General features: G+C 37.3%; 1 protein-coding gene across 1 annotated transcript in view; it reads left to right on the top strand.

The window, feature by feature from the left end:
- Positions 1-10,911: 10,911 nt before the first annotated feature.
- espn (espin) overlaps positions 10,912-23,198 on the top strand; it is an 81,900-nt gene continuing 69,613 nt past the window's right edge. Inside the window, exons 1-2 of the mRNA XM_016484368.1 lie at positions 10,912-11,662; positions 13,533-13,726. Of these exons, the coding sequence (XP_016339854.1) occupies positions 11,369-11,662; positions 13,533-13,726 (488 nt within the window). The 5' untranslated portion in view covers positions 10,912-11,368. The remainder of the gene's footprint in view (positions 11,663-13,532; positions 13,727-23,198) is intronic.

The following is a 23,198-nucleotide window of genomic DNA, read 5'->3' as shown; positions in this document are numbered from 1 at the left end:
TTTGTGTTTAATAATCTAATTCATCCTCAAAACAATCACTTCTGAAGATATAGGGAAATGTTAGAAAACTAACAGTACACAACATTACTTTGTAAAGCTTATGCGTCAATGAACATTGTGGATTAAATCATATACTGTTTATTTCACCTGAAAAACATGCAAACGCGGCAGACAGATATAATAAAGCCCAAATAAAGTAAGCTTCCCAAGCCAAAACCAACGCTGCTGGCAAACAGCTGTTGACATGCAATATTGCATAGACTTACTATACTGCTACGTAACTCGTGTTGTTTGGAACTTAAAACCAAATGAGTGCTTGTGGAATGGATGGGCGGACATGCGGGGTTGCGCAAAGCTGCGCGTCTCTCTCAGCATCACGCTGATACTGCAGACCAAATTTGTTTGTCTGTGCAAGCGTAGTCGTTTTAATTCGTTGAGTTTAAAAGTTCAAATATAATAGTAAATTGACTAAAATCATTGGTGAGTCATTTTAAATTTAAGCTAGCCTATCAAGGGAGCAAGAGTCTTCGAAATGATCGCACATGTCTTTCTTCTGCAGACTAATGTTGATGCAGAAACAAATCTTGGTAACACTTTACAATAATGTTCATTAGTTAATATTAGTTAACTAAGTTCAAATGAACGAATAATGAACAATACTTATTGCTACAGCATTTATTAGGCTATTCTTAATTAATGTTCATTTCAGCATTTACTAATGCATTATTAATAACACGTTGTGTTTGTTATCATTAGTGCACTGTAAACTAACATGAACAATGAACGACTGTATGTTCAATAACTAACATCAACAAAGGTTAATAAACAGTGTAATAAATGTATTTTTCATTGTTCGTTCATGTTAGTTAATACATTAGATATAATGTTAACAAATGACACCTTATAGTAAAGTGTTACCAAATCTTAATGCTTATATCACAGTTCTTTATATTTCTGATTAGGTATATTCTATCAAACCTGCTTCTATTTCAAACACTTTAAACATATGTAAAAGTGTAAAAATCCCGTAGAATGTCCTGCTACAAACAACGTCAAAGCAACAGTGCAAATGTAGCTATTTCAAAAGTGTTTGCAACCATCAAAACCCAGAAAAAAGCTGAAAGATGAGCATTACGCGTCTATCAGCCAAACAATTAGGCTTCATCCAGATGAATCTCAACCCAAATATTGCAAAAGCCATCAATAATATATCCAGCACAAACAACATTCGGTCTTAATTCAAATACCCAAGCTAAAAGCCAAGCCATGAATGTACATCTGGTGATGGAACTTCTCACACAAAGACTTGTTTTTCCCTTAGGATGATTAGCCTATGGTGCACGTATTTGTGACGTAGCAGTACGTGAAAAGCTTCCCTGTTTTAATATTGTGAGTGAGAACTGCATCTGCACAGTCTGTTAGATGGACGGTAGATGTAAGGAGTGCATGTTTCAAGCGCGTCTTCTTAAACTAGGATATATGATTTTAGCAACCTCTTCAGCCCCAATAGAAAATACCAGGGACAAAGGCGCGTTTTTTGTAAATGTGCGCACGGGGCCATTCGGGTCCCCGCTCGCGCTAGGCACGAGAACGGCACGAGCCATGGGGACAAAAGGCCAGATGGCTGTGCAATTATAATGAATTATATACGAAAGGGCTGAATTTTACATTATGAATCATATTTAAAATCTGATTTTTAAATATAGGAGTAGCCTAGGCTATATGTTTTATAGTTCAATGATACGAATAACTGCTAAATTGTACATATTGTGTACTTAAAAAAATGCATTGTTCAGTTCTAGCGCTAGACACTTACATGAGTTTGATAGCATGGCGAGCTCAGAAAGGGCGGACACCCTCCACGCCTACAAAACGCGTGCCTCCTCTTCATTCGAGATCAGGCTTTCTGAGTAAATGGGCGCTCAATACAAGTGCACGACTGAGCTTTAACAACACGCTTGCATCCAGAGGCTTCAGCACAACCTGTATAATGTTTTCGTATTTGACAGCAGGTACGTTACAGCACGGGTAAGCGTTTTCATCCTCAATTCAATGACAGTTTTTTTAATAAGAGAGAAAACTTGCTAATACGCTACTGCAGTACTTTAACCTTTGTTTCAGTTTTCAGATTGTTGTCATTTGACTATAAAATACTTTGTCTGATAACCTAAAATGTGTTTCACGAGTAGCATCTTAATGAACTGATTTTAGTAAAAATGTTTAATTTGACTGAGTTTCTCTGGCGTAATCTTCCGGTCTCATGAAAATGTGTATAAATAGTACGCCAAATAAAAACAGAAAATCGTGGTATTGATATGCAAAATTGACTTTGGCGTGCATATGATACGCACGTGTTTTGCGTGCATATAATTCGCAGTTTTCGCGTGCATATGATACACATATACCCCACAACCCCAATCCTACCCATTGCATATTATATGCACGCCAAAGTCAACGTCTCCGTACGCCAAATCAAAACATAAACTCGTGCTATTGATACGCACTTTCATGAGATCGGGTTGTTTAGAAGCCACAGTGTCCAACGACTGTAAATACTAAACTGATTAATGTAAATTGTTTGTATATAATGTACATAATACCATGAACGTTTAATAGAAACGTATGGACAGATTTCAATGATCATTCTAATCTCAAATCGTAGCCAAAATTATAGGCTAATTATAATCTCTTTGTCATAAACACATCACCATTGTTGTCTTGTGTGACTATTGTCTTGTGAGATCATGACATTCTCATCTACTCAATCTAAAAAGTATTATATATAGTTATGCTTTACTTTGAAAACATTTAATATTCCAACACATTACTCGCGGATCGATTTAAATGTTACTGAACAATGTTGCATGCATGTGATGTTATCAGGATCAAGTATTTTAATCTTTGATTATTACAGTGTTATATATTATGTACAGTGTACAGCATAAAACATTCTACATTTTTTCAAAATTAGTTATGTTAGCATGTAATAAGTATTAGTTATGTTAAGCAAAAAACTATTTGCTATCTAGTTTCAATGTAAGACAAAATTCTGCATGTAAAACTGTCTTTATAACCTTGCTGCCTTTGAGAGTTTAAAGCCATGTAAAACTGGTCTTTCTGTGTTTTGAAGAGACCACCTCTAATTTATGCAGGGTCATAGAAGTCAGAAGCATTCTATTTGTATCTTTGGATTTTAATTGAATTACCAGGACACTGTTAAGAATTTACTGTATGAAAGTGCTCTTTTAGTTTCTTTTAAAACGAAAGCATTCCTGTTTTGGGGGCTGTAGTCACGTGGGAAGCATTTCCATAAAGCATCCTAAACTTAGGGAAATTTTATTGGCTGTTTCCCAATAGAAACCATAACTTAAGTAATGCTATAACATCTGGGTGTTTAAGTGCATCACCTGTGGCCTGCAGCACAAAAAAAAAGCAAAAAAAAAAAAAAAAAAACCCCGGATCTAAACTAGGGATGCACGATATTATCGGACCGATATCGGAATGGCCGATAATGGCTTAAAATGTAAGTATTGGAATCGGCCCCATATGAAAAATTATGATTAGATCATGTCAGCAGTGTGGTCATTCTTGAAGCAAACTTTTGCCTTAATGATGATTAGATGATCACTGTTTTGGATAGCTGCATTTAATTTGAGAAAACATGTACAAGATGATGCATTTGGTGTGTGATACAGTCAACAGACACTAGCGCGTGCAGCAGCAGCAGCAGCGGCAGCCTCCCCCGGGTCCTAATGCCCGTCAAGTAAGGCGTTGTATTTACATAGGGGGCGATGTTGGCCTACTTGTAATTAAATGAAAGTAAAATACACAAATATCACTAAGAAACTTGTGTTTCTGAATAAATAAAGCACAATAATGTCATCAAATCATGAGTATGTTTTAATGAAAAGATCAGAAGCTATAGCTTACATAATTAAAATAAATCACAAACATGACGCTTGTAAATTAAATCATTTTATATACAGATTTATTCATTAATGTGTAATATGTTTTTTTAAAACGAATCATGAGCTCTAAAAGATTTTCAAAATTTTTACAACTCTTGCCTTAGACCAGTGGTTCCCAACCCTAGTCCTGGAGGTGCCCCAACACTGCACATTTTGCATATCTTCTTTCTCTGACACACCAATTTCAGCTCTATGAGCTGATGACCTGAATCAGGTGTGTTTGATTAAGAAGACTGCAAAATGTGCAGTGTTGGGGCGCCTCCAGGACCAGGTTTGGGAACCACTGCCTTAGACCATCTACAAATGTTAAATCTTAAAATAATATTTTAAGGTTGCCACTGCATCTTTCTGAAAAAAAAAAAATGCAGCGATTGATATATAGCTGATTTATAATTATTTTCAAAGCTTTCAATGTACTGTCATTATAAAAGAACTTCATTATTATTTAATTCTAACAAATTAAAAATAATTATATTTTAAATTTCCGCACAGGAGAGACTTGGTGTTGTTTCCAAACAAAAAGAAATATATCGGTATAGGCATCGGCTATCGGACAAAATGAGTTGAAAAATATCGGATATTCGGCAAAAATCCAAAATATTGTGCATCCCTAATCTAAACTTAATTAAGTTATGACGCGTAACTTTTTGCAGTGTAACTACATTATTTTTGTAACATCAAAATACATTTATTAATATTGTATTTACTTTAATTTAAATTAATAATTTATAACAATACCTACCTGTAACAATATGAACAGTTAAATAAAGCATACACATAAAGTATACACCGAATTTGGGATAGGCCTATTATCAATAGATTTTCTGTTTGTATTTGGCGTGCTATTTTTATGCAAAATTGACTTTGGCAAAGGCACGTGTTTGACGTGCATGAGTTTTCGCGTACATATAAGCATCTACCCCACACCCCTAATCCTACCCATTGCATATCATATGCACGCCAAAGTCAATTTCTGAATATAAATAGTGCACCAAATAGAAACATAACATCGTGTTATTGATACGCATTTTCAAGAGATCAGATTGGATTGTTTGATTGCAGACAACTGTAAATGAAATTCATGGTTAAACCATGGTTAATTTTCGTAAGTGCTGTGCAATCAAACACAGTAAACCTTTTTAGTAATTATCTGTCATTTGCCAGAATCAGTCACAGGAATTCAGTCAGTGTTCCCTGACCACGGGACTTCCACTGACCATTTAGGTAAGTAAATGTGTGTGTGCTGGGTTTAGATGTAGGGTTAGGGGATAGAATAGATAGAATATAGGCCTATAGTTTATACTAGATAAAAAAATCAGTATGTCAATGGAAATTCCCCATAAAACATGGAAACCCAACATGTGTGTGTACTTGTTTAACCTACATTGTGAGAATCAAATGTCCCCACAAAGGTCAACCCGATCTCGTGAAAGTGCGTATCAATAGCACGAGTTTATGCTTCGATTTGGCGCACTGTTTATACGCAGAAATTGACTTTGGCGTGCATATAATATGCAATGGTAGGATTAGGGTTGTGGGGTAGATGCGTATCATATGTACGCGAAAACTGCTTATTATATGCACGCCAAACATGTGCGTATCATATGCACGCCAAAGTAAATTTTTGCGTAGCAATACCACGATTTTCTGTTTTTATTTGGCATACTATTTATACGCATTTTAATGAGACGGGGCTCCAAAGAATTTTGATATTGTGGTGCCATTTTGTTGGATCCCATAAGGAAAACAGCTTATACAACATATGCAAGGGACATGTAAACATGCAGAAAGCTTTCTGTGAAGGGTGGGGATAGGGGATAGAAAATATGATTAGCTTAGTATAAAAAACATTACGGCTATGGAAAATCAGCCTAATGATATAACAACATGTGTTTGTTTGTGTGTGTGTGTGTGTGTGTGTGTGTGTGTGTGTGAACAGAGAATGCGAAATAAAGGTACTTTACCACCTGGCTTCTGAGTCTTCATTAAGACCATAAACACACATGCACACGAAATAAAGCGATTTTGCATTCCTCTGTGTTGTCTTATTTCATTTAGATCTGAATATCTGCTTCCTTGTGTCCTTGAGATATAATATTTTGCTGTAACATTAATCTTAATCTTTGCATCAACGAAGTTGTGGTCTGTTGTTGTTCTCAATGCTCTGTCACATGTCAGCCAGATAACATCATGTGGTGAATGCAGAATTAAATGAATATTACTTAAGGACAAATACACCAATGATTTATGAGCCAGGCTAGGTTGCTCCTTGAGGTAACTATCATATAGCCTAATATAAATACAATAACTTGTATTATAGCTATATACATATAAACCTGTTCGACTACTATCCAAGCAGTGATAAAATAGATGAATAAAGAAGGTCATATGTGTACATATAAACACAGACACAAACTCTTCTAGATTAATTCACGTATCTAGCGGCTCAACCGGCGCTAATGAATGGCACACGCAGGGGTGGCAGATGGGCTCAGCCCGCAATGTGTAAAGGAACGGCAGATAAACAACCTGCGCAGGAATTTTGAGATGGAGCAGAAAATCGCACTACCAAAATATACTTTAGGCTGCATAATAATAAAAAATACAATATCATTAATAACTATATATATATATATATATATATAGCCTGTATATGGTTTAATAAACCATCATCATCACGCGCTAACACTTTGCATCAATGTTAAAATAAAAGAAAGAAAGAAAGAAAGAAAGAAAGAAAGAAAGTGTTCAGTGCATGCAGGAGAAGTTGCATGCATTGCATAGCTTTTCAATTATTAGTTGTCATGAAATAGTCTAGTAGGTCTATCCTTCATAAAAATAAACTTGGTAATCAGAGTGTGGTTTATGTGATGCATGTTAATGTGTGTCAAAGTGCAGATTGCGCATACCAAAGTGCACTGTCTGATTTTCCCACTCTTTGTGGATGAGGTTAAACAATATCTGGGAACAGTCCCATGCGGGTTTGGCAGCAGATGGCCACTACAATGGCGTTTCGGTTGGCCTAATTGGAGGGAAATTTGAATAACTGTCACACACTCGACGCGTGCAGTTTATACGCCACTTTTTCCAGGCTCCCATGCTCTCTTCCTTTCAGGGAATGACCGTTAGATTATCTGTCTGAATTGCACTTGGTAGCCTACTTTCACATGAGTAATTTGTGAGGAATTTGAATATATCCGTTAGACAAAGATGAGACAAAGCTCATTTAACTGTTGGCGTGACCTAGATCTTTGATAAGCCACACAGAGATGTTGACAACATGATGTTAAATCATAAATGAAAGTGAACAAGAAAACGCGGGTCACAGAAACACCCCATTTAAAATATGCATTCGAAAATAATTGTGACAAGTTAATCGGCCTATGCCTAAACTATCTAACAGAGTATACACAGGAAAAATGTTAACAGCCTAAATGTGTTTATTATCACATTTCACTGATTTTACAGACCAAAATATTATCACAATAAATAAAGGTAAATCAGTCAGAAATAGATTCTTAAACTTAAATAGATTGTTCAACTTAAATCCTTAAACAATTGCAGGTTGCAATTTTTGTACAATATTCTGAGTTAGAAAGTTGATATAGACGATCAATCATAGTTAATATACGAAAAAATAATTATAAAGCATTTGTAGCCTATGATTAAATGCTTTTCAAATATTTGAGTTTGAAATCCGATAGACTATGGTAAAAGCAACATAGGCCTATATCTGAAACAACAACATATATCTGAGCTTTTTAACGATGTAAAACAACAAATGTGACAAAAGTAACAGGATTATGATATGTGTTTTGGACTATTTGTAAGCACTGCTCGACAATACACGATCAGTCAGCCAAAGATAAGCTGTCCTGTGAGACCTGTCCCGCACAGCCCCTGAGGGATTATCCATTAATAAACCTGGCTCGTGCTTCTCGGTATAGTTAAATAGATGAGGATGGCACGCGTCAGGCACGCGACTGACGCCACATGGGAGATGTCAGCATAAATCACGCGCCAGCTCCAGCAATTTCTGTTGCGCATATGGAGTCACTGGGTGTTGCGTATCGGTTACATAAAAAGAAGGCTAGAACGTTAAAAGTACGCAAAAGTTCTTTCTACCCCCCCTTTAATTTCCTAAAAGCAAAATCTAAGTACAATATCAGAAGTTAACTAGCTTCAGGTCATTCGTACATCCACTGGGGCAAATTAGATTGTCTCCCGTTTTCAGAGTTTAAAACAAGGAACACCAAGTAAACGTTATGAATACATTTTGCAGGGCATATAAATAGACACGTTTGCCATTTGCTAATTTAGCTGTCATAGCACAGAAAAAGAAAGAAAGAAAGAAAGAAAGAAAGAAAGAAAGAAAGAAAGAAAGAAAGAAAGAAAGAAAGAAAGAAAGAAAGAAAGAAAGAAAGAAAGAAAGAAAGAAAGAAAGAAAGAAAGAAAGAAAGAAAGAAAGAAAGAAAGAACAGGGCCAACCTGGGACAACAAGCCCTCCAAGGTAAACTTGTCCCAGAATGAATAATGCATTTTTACAGAATGTATAAATTACATTTTATATAATTCGTATTAATGTATTTATTACATTTACATTTAGGCATTTACCCGACGCTTTTATCCAAAGCTTACAAATGAGGACAACAGAAGCAATCAAAACAACAAAAGAGCAATAATATGCAAGTGCTATGACAAGTCTCGGTTAGCCTAAGGCAGTAGGTCTACACGTAGCAAGGTTTTTATTTATTTATTTATTTATAAAGAAAACAAGTACACAGAATAGAAAAAGAATAGCGAATACTAGTGTTAGAGGCTCTATTTTTTAAATAAAAAGAAAGCAAGCATTGTAAAGAGTGCAAGAAGTGTTTATTTTTTTAAATAAATAAACAAAAAGAAAACGAGTAGACAGAATAGAAATAGAATAGAGAGTGCTAGTGTTAGAGGGTCAAGTATAGATGGAAGAGATGTGTTTTTAGCCGTTTCTTGAAGATGGCTAAAGACTCAGCTGCTCGGATTGAGTTGGTAGGACATTCCACCAGAAAGGAACAGTTAATGTAAAAGTCCGTGAAAGTGATTTTGTGTCTTTTGGGATGCACTATAATGCATTGTTCACTTGCAGAACGCAAGCATAGATGGCACATGTAAGTCTAAAGCAGTGAATTGAGGTAAAGGGGTGCAGAGCCAGTGGTTGTTTAGGCAAACATCAATGCCTTGAATTTTATTAGTAATAATAATAATAATAATAATAATACATTTTATTTATAATGCGCTTTTCTCAACCCAAAGCGCTACAACAATGTCACATATAAATACAACTTAATCATAATAGACAATTTTAAAAAGGTGGGTTTTCAACAGTTTCTTAAAAGTACTTAGTGTAGGAGCACTTCGAATGTTTAAAGGAAGCGCATTCCATAATCTCGGAGCGGCACGAGAGAAAGCTCTCTGTCCCATAGTTTTTAATCTGAAGTGGGGCTGATAGAGAAGAAGAGAATCAGCAGAACGAAGAGGACGAGAAGGCATGTAAGGGGTAACTAAATCACAAACATAAGAAGGAGCCAATTCATGCGCAGCTTTATAGGTTAAAACAAGCGTTTTAAACTCAATACGCGATTGAACTGGAAGCCAGTGCAAATTACAGAGGACACCACTGATGTGCTGCCGTGAGGCTGTGTGAGTGAGAACACGCGCTGCTGAGTTCTGAATATATTGTAGCCGTTTGATAGATTTTGCTGATAAGCCAATGTAGAGAGGATTGCAGTAATCAATTCTTGAAGTGATAAAAGCATGGATTAGTGTAGATATACATGTAAAAAACAATAATGCCATTAATGAAAGCTATTTATTAAACCACAATCTATGTAAAATGATGCATTTAAAGAATTTAGGTCAAATCAAATAACAGAATCACATTATGAATTATATATTAATCTTTTCTATTTTTATTTAAAAGTAAATGTCACAACGAACTCATTATAGCAAAACAATGGTTTGAGATTTAATGATTCCAAACAAGATTAAAATTAATGATTGGATGAAAGATATTTAAAATTCATTATACTTTTTGAAATTAAATAATATTTCCAACAACAGTGTCACTGGCACCTAATGGGCACTTTAGCGTCGGCGACTAAAGGGGCAGGGCCCCCAAAGTGTCTAGAACAGGGGTGCCCAAACTCGGTCCTGGAGGGCCAGTGTCCTGCAGAGTTTAGCTCCAACCCCAATTAGACACACCTGAACCAGCTAATCAAGCTCTTACTAGGCATACTAGAAACCTCCAGGCAGGTGTGTTGCGGCAGGTTGGAGCTAAACTCTGCAGGACATCGGCCCTCCAGGACTGAGTTTGGGCACCCCTGGTCTAGAACACTGGCCACGAGGAACTACCTTTTTTTTTAAATTTCTTACAATCAATGAACATCAAATCTCACTAACACTGATGTTCAGACGCATGGATAAGATGCTATACAGCTGTACAGTGATATACCAACGTTGTTCGAGCCTGCCATCTATTGGTAATATAGGGTAAGGCCCTTGAGGTAATAAAATCAACAGGTTGCACCTGCCTGTTCCACAATATTGATATCGAATACAGATGAAGCATAGAGATTTAGTAAGACGCTAGAGTTCGCAATTTGCATTTTGTAGCTATGGCATAATTTTAAATAAGAGGAAGTAGAGAAAAATAAACGTTCTTCTTCTGCAAATCAAAAAATAATGTAGATTTAAGAAACGTAAATGAAACAAATCAACATATGCATAAATGATGCATAAACGCCTAATAACCTTGTTTCAGAAAACTGTTACACCAGACGAGAACCCTACTCGTACAACAAAACAGCGTCACAATGACGCGCTGTGCCTTTAACATCTGAGCCGATTGAAGTGGGGCCAACATGTTACCGTTCTCCTCCCCTTAATGGATTATTCACAAGTTCAGTCCCTCAAGACTTCAGAACGAACCGTTTGACAACAGGCCATAGACTTCATCCAAAGAGGACGCATTGGTTTTGCGCTTATTGTTTTGCTAGTTTGTGTTTAGTTAAGAAACGTAACAGGTGAAATATAGGCTACTGTGAGTGTATAGGCAAGATCAGTATAGCCAATGGATACGTTCAGAGACGACTAGTAAGACCGTAACGAAATGCTTGGCTGGTTTTCTTTAGATAGCAGCTACGCGGTGAATGGAGGTAACAGTGTGTTAAAATGCCATATAATGAATAATAATAGATCGAGAGAATATATTTCTTAGATTTAGGTCGATACCTTTATGGTCTGGTGATTCAAACAAAGAGGGATGGACAGAACAAAGTAATACGCGTTCTGTTGCGTGGACTTCTGTGAGCTGACGCTTAATGGTGCGCTAATAGTCATTTGTTTGGAGGCGCTGCATCATCATGGTGGTCGAGAGGACACTTCTCGCAGCGAGGCAAGGGGATGTGCAAACTCTGAAAGTACAGTTAGCGGAGAAAGTTCTCAACGGCGATGTGAAAGATGTGCTGGGAGCGACTCCCGTACACCACGCCGCGCGAGCGGGGAAGCTCACCTGTCTGCGGTATTTGGTTGAGGAAGCGGGTTTACCGGCGAGCAGCCTGGCGAGAAACGGCGCAAGTCCTGCGCATGACGCCGCAGCCACGGGCAACCTGACCTGCCTTCAGTGGCTCGTGACGCACGGAGGATGTCGCGCGGCCGTGAGTATCTTTACGCACTCTTTCAATGTTAACAGTGTCCGCGTCTGTGTAAATAAACTGAGTTACAATAGTAATAACAGTAACACCAGGTATTACACTACACTCTTAAAAAAAGGTTCTTTATTGGCATTGATGGTTCCATGAAGAACCCTGAACATCCATGGAACCTTTCAAATGCAGAAGAGGTTCTTTATAGTAGAAAAGGTTCTTTCGATTTTTAAAATGTTCTTCAAAATGGTTCATTCAAGAACTGTTCACTGAAAGCTGGTTCTTCTGTGGCATCACTGCAAAAACACCTTTTTGGAGCCTTTACTTTGAAGAGTGCACATATAAATAGGGTACAGTGGGTGCTCTGTGGAAAATGTATTTTGGATGATATAGCTAGTCTATAGCCTACTTTTATGTAAACTTGGAGTAAAAATGGTCACCTAATGTGAATACTTTTGATATATTATCAAAAAAGGACTCAGCTTCAGCTAATTGCATTTAAAATGAACATAATCTAAAACCTAAACTACAATAAACTATTTTAATTTCATTGCAAATAGCATGTAATTAAATGTCCAAAACATGCAGTTTGCACTTAATAATTCTGCAATGTATATTATTTCTCTAATAAATATTAAAAAGTATTTTTGTTAAAGTATGCTAAAGTGTATCTCTTTTTCACAACGGTGACCTTGTCTCTTTTCCTTAAAAAGTAAGTAGAATAACAAGACGTACTTGCTTGTCTTTGAAAAATGAAAACACAGATTCAATTCATGACGATACATATAACTGTTGTTTTGCATTCTTGTATGTGATAACGTGTTTTGTACAGTCGGGATTACCATGAACTACAAATTAAGGACATTTTAAGTTGAACATTTTTTTTAAAAACTACAAAAAAAACAAAACATGAAATCTCAGGGGAAGATTACTGTATTGCATTGTAAGGTTAAATAAAATTGTAACTACATTCAAATTTTCACTAAATTATGTCACTAAGTCTCTGCGTAGTTATTCAGGGTGTAAACCGTAAAATAAGACCAGCCTGCTTGTGTTAGTACGTTTATTTGGAGACAGTCATGAGAGTCATGTTGTGTTGATAGCTAGTTCATACATCATTCTCAGTAGGTGAAACATATTTTCTGTTTGAAATATAGTGGATTTGTCATAAATCTTTAATTAGTTGAAGCAGGATCTGAAGCCTGAAGTAAGGTTTCAAAAAGCACTTAATCCTTTGTTTTTTAGTAGTCCTGATTCGAATGTATGAACCTTTGTCTTTTGGTATTATAATGAAATACTTAAAAAATATTCTGCAGATTTGCTAGAATTTTGTTTTGATCATTTTTTTTTTATTTGATTAAACTGAAATTAAATATACGTGTAAAAGTAACATTAATATTGTTCTAGGTCTAGTGGTACACCTCACCTCATCATTTCAAAAAAGTGTTTGTCGTAATGAACAAGTAACTAGAGCTCCTGCTGTTGTCCTTTTTTCCTTCTGTGCACATGCAGTAGTGGAAGTTATCTCTGCCATCAATGGGGAGCGCGAAGTCTACAGCAGGGCTTCACGTTACATTATTGTGTTTCATACCTGCACTGCAAGTTGAATGACTACAAAAAACTTTGGCCAGTTAAATAGAATCCAGCAGAGACTCGGCGGCATATGTACTGAAAATTATTCAAATTTTGTCTCATACTGTACAAATAAATCTGTTAAAATACACCCATGTTCCCTGTCAGTGCTTTATAGCATGTAACATGCACATTGTTGCCCTTGAAAAATTTAGAAATGTACCGATATTTCTGTATTCCAGCCGCTTGTGAGTTATTGTGTGATATAGTTTAAATATGTGTTATTTATTATGTTCTGTGTTGTTTACAGGATAAGGACAGCTCAGGGGCCACTGTCCTGCACTTGGCTTCTCGCTTCAGTCATCATGAGATCATTGATTGGCTGCTGAAAAATGGGGAAGGGGATCCTACTGTTGCCACGGATACGGGGGCGTTGCCTGTTCATTATGCTGCAGCTAAAGGGGACTTACCCTCGCTCAGGCTGCTATTGGAACACAGCCCACAGTAAGATCATACAGTGCAGACAGTTTTGTTTAACCAACGTATCGGGAACTTGTTTTTAATTTTTTCAACTTTTTTAATCATTCAAACACTTTCCTAACCATGTCACAACCATACAGGACTTGTGAATGTTAAGATCTTTATATTAGTGTTCTTAAACGATCCTTGGGTGTACGTTTTGGATATGGAATAACAGCGTTTTTCTAGGTGTATCCTAATTTGCATACTTTTTTCACTATTCTATGCCACTTTATTATAAATAGTGTGATTATTGTGTTCACACTGAAAACTCCAAAAAGTAAAAGTGCTCTTCAAATGCCTAGATGTTGCATGTGCAGGAAAAAAAAACAAAAAACAGTGGAAAGAGTGTGGAATATTGGACACTTAATTTGCTTTAAACGTACTGGAGGGCTAGACAGTAGAGTACATAGTGCATAGAATAAGTACATAGTATATAGTAAGTCATTTGTGTCACAACTTTTGTTGTTTTGTTGTTTTCTGTTTCCTACAAAAAAAAAACTCTTTTTATTAGAATCTGTGTGGACTGTGTGACAAAGATTGATTTACATTATTAATGACTGGCAACAAGCATTTCACTTTCGTTATATTAACACACATGGTTTCACTTTATTTTGATGGTCCCTTTAACACATTCTGTTGACTATAAGTAATGTTACCTACATATCTACTGACTCTCATTAGAGTGTTAGTAGAGTTGTCCCCACTTTTCACAAAAACAAACCTGTGTGTGTGTGTGTGTACAACCATCAGCATTGTCATAGATAACACAGGCATTATTTCACATTCATATTCCTTCATGTTCCTTGTTATTGACAGAGGTATTACAAGTTTTAATGTTCAAACAGATTCTGATCATTTTTTTAAGCTTAAGGCCAATTAATTGATTACAATAAAGGAAAGTGCCTTATGAATCTATCTAAAAGATTCATGTCAATATTTGTATTTTTTTCTAAACCAATTTAACAGCAGCATCAGAGAGATTTGTACTTTTTTAAGAAGCAGAAAATGTGAGTTGTGCATGTTCATGCAAAACATAGTGAGGTGTGTGGTTGCCAGGGTGTTACTAGAATGTTCTGGGTGGTTGCTAGGTGGTTACTTACTGGTCCAAGTAAAAAGAGTCCATCCACTAAGCCTCTATGATATTCTGGTCTCTAGACATGGCTCTGGTTTCCTGCAATGGCAGTAAATGAGAATTATTTTTGCTCATTTCATCGTCTAACATTGTCCATTTAGGTGTTTACCTAAATATAAGCTTTTGTGTGCATATTTATAAGCAATGCTTATTAAAAAAGCATTGCTTGTATATGCACAGTGTTTACTTTTATCTTTATACTTTTATCTTTATATGAAAAATTATTAAGTCCTTCAGGAAGGGCTCTTGGCTTCAAAAGCCATAAAGAGGATAATGATTTTAAAAGACAGATATGATTACACCTTATTTCCTGCTGTATATGAGGACTGTCGTGTTTATTGCCAGACAATCTGCACTGGAGCCTGCTGCCAAGAACAATGTTCACTATCATTAAAGATAGCACCAGTCAGCTATTACTGCTGGATGTATTTGTGGTGGTACAAATCATTCTGTCTATATTGTAGAGAGAAAATGTAGATGCATTAAACCGTTTGAGTGAGTGCCACCAAGTGATAGTTTTCAGCAGATCCAGGCACATGACAAAAAGCATGAATCTTGCTTGGTCAGCATTGTGATGGAAAAAAGGTTAAATGTTTGTGATGGTCTGAACACATGCATTGACAGCAGATGATTTAAAATTTAATTGAATTAAACAAATTAAATTGTTTTAAAGAAAGAAATGTTTTGAAGAAACTTTAACATCCATAGAATCTTTCCAGTGTTGTGGATGTTAAAGTTTCTTAATGGAATCATTTCATATCAATAAGGAACCTTTATTTCTAGGAGTGGGCTCATTAAACAAAGCAAAACTCTCAGGAAAAATGTGAAGAACAAAAAAAAATTGTACCTTCAGAGGTATAACAGCTTGTCAATAGGGCAGTACCATTAAAGGGACATACAGTGCATCCGGAAATTATTCACAGCGCTTCACCTTTTCCACATTTTGTCATGTTACAGCCTTATTCCAAAATGGATTAAATTCATTATTTTCCTCAAAATTCTACAAACAATACCCCATAATGACAACGTGAAAGTAGTTTGTTTTAAATCTTTGCAAATTTATAAAAAAATGTTAAAAAAAAACAAAAAAAAATCACATGTACATAAGTATTCAGTACTTATGCTCAGTACTTTGTTGAAGCACCTTTGGCACCAATTACAGCCTCAAGTCTTTTTGAGTATGATGCTACAAGCTTGGCACACCTATTTTTGGGCAGTTCCACTCATTCTTCTTTGCAGAATCTCTCAAGCTCCATCAGGTTGGATGGGGAGCATCAGTGCACAGCCATTTTCAGATCTCTCCAGAGATGTTCAATCGGGTTCAAGTCTGGGCTCTGGCTTGGGCCACTCAAGGACATTCACAGAGTTGACCTTTGTTGTCTTGGCTGTCTGTTTAGGGTTGTTGTCCTGTTGGAAGGTGAACCTTCGCCCCAGTCCAGAGAGCTCTGGAGCAGGTTTTCATCAAGGATGTCTCTGTACATTGCTGCATTCATCTTTCCCTCGATCCTGACTAGTCTCCCAGATCCTGCCGCTGAAAAACATCCCCACAGCATGATGCTGCCACCACCATGCTTCACTGTAGGGATGGTATTTGGCAGGTGATGAGCGGTGCCTGGTTTCCTCCAGACATGACGCTTGGCATTCAGGCCAAAGAGTTCAATCTTTGTTTCATCAGACCAGAGAATTTTGTTTCTCATGGTCGGAGATTCCTTCAGGTGCCTTTTGGCAAACTCCAGGTGGGCTGTCATGTGCCTTTTACTGAGGAGTGGCTTCCGTCTGGCCACTCTACCATACAGGCCTGATTGGTGGAGTTCTGCAGAGATGGTTGTTCTTCTGGAAGGTTCTCCTCTCTCCACAGAGAAATGCTGGAGCTCTGTCAGAGTGACCATTGAGTTCTTGGTCACCTCCCTAACTAAGGCCCTTCTCCCCCGATCACTCAGTTTGGCCGGGCAGCCTGCTCTAGGAAGAGTCAAGTCAAGTCACGTCACCTTTATTTATATAGCGCTTTTAACAATACAGATTGTGTCAAAGCAACTGTACAGCATTAATTAGGAAAATAGTGTGTCAATAATGCAAAGTGACGATAGTAAACACTCGTTTTTCAGTTAAAGACAGTTCATCATTGAATTCAGTGATGCCATCATCCAGCTCAGTTCAGTTTAAATAGTATCTGTGCAATCAAGTCAACGATATCGAGTCCTGGTGGTTCCAAACTTTTTCCATTTACGGATGATGGAGGCCACTGTGCTCATTGGGACCTTCAGTGCTGCAGAAATTGTTCTGTACCCTTCCCCAGATCTGTGCCTCGATACAATCCTGTCTCCGAGGTCTACAGACAATTCCTTGGACTTCATGACTTGGTTTGTGCTCTGACATGCACTGTTAACTGTGGGACCTTATATAGACAGGTGTGTGCCTTTCCAAATCATGCCCAATCAACTGAATTTACCACAGGTGGACTCCAATCAAGTTGTAGAAACATCTCAAGGATGATCAGTGGAAACAGGATGCACCTAGGCTCAATTTTGAGTGTCATGGCAAAGGCTGTGAATACTCATGTACATGCGATTTAAAAAAAAATAACATTTCCAAGATGCGGTATTGTTTGTAGAATTTTGAGGAAAATAATGAATTTAATCCATTTTGGAATAAGGCTATAACATAACTTTCCGGATGCACTGTATTTATATATTTACACACTTATTTACCCCTAAAAGTGAGTAATCACTTACTCTGAGATACTTATATTTACCTTTGGTCACACTTTAGTTAATTCTCACGGTAACTCTAGTAAGTTCTCGCTATTTAACTAGTTGCTTATTAGCATGCCTATTATTAACATATTGGCTGTTTAATAAGTGCTTATAAAGCACATATTCTGCATGACCATATTTTGCACCCAAATCCTACCCAATAATAAACTTAACAATTACCTTACTAACTATTAATAAGCAGCAATTTATTTCTGCTAGTGTACGTTTTGAAGAGCTGATTCAGAAGGATGACAGTGATGGTGAAGCGATGCTGTGCAGATCAGGCAGAGTATTTCAGATCATGTAGTCTTCTGCATCCTTCACACTCTAAGAAAAGCCTGTAAAAATAGTAACGTGTGCTGTGTTTTTAAGAAGGAATTTTCCATATAAATGTTCCCAGGTGTTTTTTTCCTATTCATATTTTGAATTACACATTGCACTGTGTTTTAGAGTTAAAGGAAATGTCTGTAAGCTTCATAGATGATGTCCAGGCAGAAAGTTACCAGTACCTTTTCCGTTTATCTACAATGTTTTTTCTTACAGTGCACAACCTAGCATTAAAACACACCTCAGAGAACTGTGCTGTGCAAATTGAATTTCAGCATTTTGTGTTGTTATCTGATTTGAATAATTTCTTTTGTGAACCGGGTGCTAAAACAGCATACACCGTGAGTGAAAATAGACAATGCTATCAATTTATTCTTAGTAAATCCGCCCTCTGAAAGTTTAATCAGGAAGAGAGATATTGCTTATTCTCATTCAGCACTGTGCACTCTCGTCTCAATGGAGACTGTCAGTATCCCACAAGTGATAAACTAATGAGGTAAACAAATACTCTTGAATAGAAGTCTGCTATGTAGGAGATTTCTGCATTGTGATGATAGGCTTGCTTTTGGAGGGTAGAGATAACATTCTGATGTCAGAGGGCTCAGGGCATGTGTATTGTAACTGTATTGTCTTCTCTTCTTGTTACAGGGAAGGTCTCTTGGTCAAGGGTCATGAATCTTGACATAGTCGTTATAATGATACATTACGTAGGTCATCGCACAGTGTTGTGGGATGATTTATAGCAACACAGCTTACTGATGTAGACAGTCTTCCGTCACAATGGTTGGTCTAATGGGATATGCAGAGAATGACACTTGAAATAATGGCGACAAACCTTAGAGAGTTTGTATTAGTTTAAATCTAACAAAAGGAATTAAGGAGGTCTATAGATTAGGGGTGTGTATAGATTAGTTCAGGGTGTGTGAACCCAGTAATCGATTCCTAGCTATTTTGCAATCAACATACACCATTTTTACAGCGTGCTTATAGCCAAGCTCTTCTGTTATGAGAAGCAAGGCATTGCTGCCTGGATTGATGACTGACTGGTTCAAACGACCATTTGCAAACAGCATTGCAATCTTGCGTTGTTGGAACTACAGCTCTTGACCTGTGGTCAAGTATGACACTTGTGACGAATTAAACTTCAAATAAAGCAAAATGACAGGGAACAAAAAATAGCAAAGTAGTCATCTGGTGCCATGTTTGTTACAGCAGCATCTCGAAGATTTCAAACCAATTAATTAGTAGAAGTAATTACTCCACCACCTGCCTGTGACATCATTAACGACAGATTCGATATTTTTGAAGCAGTGTGGTTTAAATAACATGACTCATGATGACTAGCTGGTTAGTTTCTCTAACGATGCGTACTATGGTAGTTAATCAGCGACTTGTGCTGTTGTATGGAAAACACACCCCAGACTGAATAAGGTATGTCATACCATTTTAAAATCATAGTTTACCCAAAATTTCATCTTCAGAACACAAATGGAGGAATAAAAAAAAATTTAATTCAAGAGATTTAGGTTTAGGGTTAGTTGCATGTAATTATGTATAATTTACTGTTATTACTATAGTAAGTACATGTAACATATGTAACATGGACACCGTAAAATAAAGAGTTACCGAACATTTTGGTAGTTTACTAGCTTATCAACTATTCTTCAGTGCCTCCCAGTGAACTACTAAAAAACTATATACAGTTTCATAATGAAACTAAGCAATAATTAAGGGAATAGTTCACCGAAAAGTGAACATTTGCTGAACATTTACATACCCTCAGCCAGGCCATCAATATGTAGATTAATTGTTCATCTCAACACATTAAAGAGCCACAAAACGGTATTCTTTTGGCTTATTCCCTTTATCAGGGGCTGGCACAGCGGAGTGATCCGCACAACTGATTTGGCACATGTTTTAGGCCGGATGCTCTTAAAGACACTATTACTTCTGTTACCTGTTAAAGCAACGCAAGCTTGTGGCAGTGACAACTTGCCTTTACCCTGCAATATATAATAGAAAATAAAAAGCATAATACGATTGCACGTGAGAAATGTTGTCTTCTTCTGCTATCTCACTGTCTTTTGACCGTGGCGGGACACAACGAGCATTATCAACTCCGGTCAGACTGACTGCTCAGTGGAGCGAGCTGTTGGCCTCATTAGGGTATCAGTGTTTTTTGTGAAAGGAGAATATGTGCCGGGACAGATGTAGATAAAGGGAATGAACCGGCGATTTATGAGAAGAGATCAAATTGGGGTGTTGCTCGTGCGTATCCTGTTCTCACAGGTTCTGTTGTGATAAAGCTAATGGTTCACATGAATGCATTGGTCATAAAACTCAGTGTAAACAAAAGGTGCACAAAGGGGGTGGGAGGCAGTTACACAACTAGCTAATGCAGATTAGGGGCACTAACTCGCTTTAATGACCTCATGTGTCAGAGATGGGAGGATGGACTCTTATTTGCACAAAGTGTAAGAATCAATGGTGACAGAGTTGTTGATGTATTTTTGTGAAATATGATTTAGATTGATTACCCACTGATGAGAAACAGACCAAAAATGATTCCTTAGATTCTTGTTTTTTTTTTAATTCACTAAGAATCTTGACTCTATTCCAGTGTAAATCGTATTGAAACATAAAGACCTAAACATATTTTACTGCAATTTTTCTCAGTTTTAACTGAGTCTCTTTACAAAAGTTTCAGTGCAGATGTTGTCCTTACATGATTCTAAATGATTTGTAAAAATTAATTTATAGTGTTCATTCTGTTTATTTATTCTGAAATGTTGCATTTGCTTGATAAAGCAAAATGTTAGATAAATTATTTATACTATTAATAATTAAAATAAGCCAAAAGGAAAGAGAAAGTACTATTTATATTTCAGTCAATCAATCAATCAATCAATCAATCAATATTAATAATCTAATTTTAAAAATCATATTGTTAAGAGTAAAGTGTTAATTTACTAATATATATACACAGTATAATTTAGGATTTTTTAATACCGTATAATTATAATACCGTTAATTTTTTTTGAATATTCACCATGATACACTGTAAAAAGTGGTAACCTGCAATTAAAGAGCTATTTTTATCTGATCTTACTTTAAATTTACTTTTTTTGTGTGTAACCTAATATAATTAGGTTGGTTGAGTAATGTTAAATAACATTTGTTATTTTTTAGGCCACCTTTTTTTTCCAGTGTATAACAGCTATAAATACAGAGCGGTTTATGCGATGAGATTGTAAAGCAGTAAAAAAAGGGGCATTTTCAAAATTTGTTGTAAAGGTATTGTGTATGTGAATATGTGACCCTCACTTCAGCACTTTCTCTAAGCCCTCCTCTGAGAAAAGTAGCATTATCCGATTCTTTTTTTTTTTTTCATTCTTTTCAAAGAATCTGTTCATCCACTTTTTTTTTTCAACAGAATTTGAATGATTCTTTCAGACTGGTGCTATTCTCAAATTTAGCTTACCGACTCAATAATCAGATTGGAGCACAAGGAAAAGTGCTACTGGTACATTATTCCAAATTCTCCTTTTGTCCAACTTCAGCCTGTTTCCATTAATTTGCATTATCATTTACAGTTGGTTGACTTGTTCTAGTTTATCAAGGTCTTCCTCATGAAAGAACATTACTGTATCAATCAAAAAAGCCGATCAACGGCCTTATGAATAAGAGGTCAAGTGGGACTTTGTTGGTTGAAGCGTTTTGCTCTGCCACACATCTTCTGACAGCTGCTTTTCACTCGAGCCTAAATTATTCATACAGGAAGGACAGCTGTGCCGCAAATAAGGCTGTATCAGGTCAGGGACCTTTGTGAACATACAATGGTGTCGTGATGTCATTACAAACATTGTTTCCATAGAGTTGAGAAAGTCCCAGGTTCCATGAGTCTAGACTGTAAATTATGAAAATAACATGATACACCATCAATACTCTACATTGGCTTCATTGGTGAAACAAGAATCTCATTTGGATATGATTCAAAATATAATGTATTTCAGTTTGTCCGTATTATAGCCATATAAATAACCAACGTTTTATTTGTAGTCATTATAGGTCTCTCTCTCTCTCTCTCTCTCTCTGTGTGTGTGTGTGTCGTGCTCTGGCCCCCCCACCCCAGCACACGGGTGGCTGTGCCTGTTAGGGTTACACTCATGAAAGATTCACATGTCTGATCACTTCCTAATGACTGAGCCCCTGATTAATTCCTCTTCCTGTTTTAAAATTCAGCATCTCTTTATTTTTCTTTGGAAGCCTCTCCACCACAGTCACGTGTTTGTTATTTTGAGGTGTTTGTTAGATTAACAACACATCATCTGAGTCATCCAGTAATGACAATATCTACTGTGAAACATATCCATTGTTTGCAGAATTTATTTGCAATGCTATTAAATTGACCGCCTCATTTTGTCTGATTGTTGAATTAGATGATTCCCGCAGTCAGACTGTTTACCTGGTTACTGGCAGGTTTTAACTCTGCTCTTTAATCCTGTGTTTGACTGTGTGTGTCACACTCTGTGATGGCGAGGAACGATGGAGACGAGGAATAGCGAACACAGTCTTTAATACAATCCAAACACAGGGTACATCCACACTGGAAATGGTAGGAAACACACGAACATAGCGAGTAGACCCAACAGAGACAGACTGCACAGACTAGGACTTAAATACAGGGGATGATTGGGGAACACAGGTGCATGGGATCATAATCAAACTAGTTAGCAAAACGAGGACAGGAACATGACCAAATAAGGGAACAGAAACAGGAGCAAAACATGACACAGACAGTCCATGATCCTGACATTACACCCCCTCCCGGGAAGATGCATCCTTGCACCGTAGAAACTACATGGGGAGGGGCGGGTGGGAACTTGGGAGGAGGTTCTGGAGGAGGACAGACACCCGGGAGGGGGCCGGCAGACAGAGACCAGGGAGGTGACGAAGGAGGGAGGAGCCAGGAGGGGCTTGGAGCAGGAGGAGCCAAAGAAGGACCCAGGCCACAACCATGATGGCGACCCACGGTGGGACGGAGCGACGAAGTGCAGCCGGAGAAGCGGAGTCCTGAGGCGATGGTGGGTCAACGCCCGACCAAGGCGGAGCCGGAGGGACGAGGGAGCCCGGTGGAGGTGAGGGAGCTAGGAGTGAAGGTGGAGCCGCTGGGTCTACGGGCCGAGGCGGAGTCCGGGCCTCGGAGGCTGGAGGCGGAGGTGAGGGATTCTCCAGCCATGGC

The sequence above is a fragment of the Sinocyclocheilus anshuiensis genome, unplaced genomic scaffold (assembly GCF_001515605.1).
Source record: "Sinocyclocheilus anshuiensis isolate Anshui unplaced genomic scaffold, SAMN03320099.WGS_v1.1 scaffold1203, whole genome shotgun sequence".
Taxonomy (NCBI): domain Eukaryota; kingdom Metazoa; phylum Chordata; class Actinopteri; order Cypriniformes; family Cyprinidae; genus Sinocyclocheilus; species Sinocyclocheilus anshuiensis.
The sequence above is the reverse complement of the archived record's forward strand: the minus strand, read 5'-3'. Positions and strand labels throughout refer to the sequence as shown.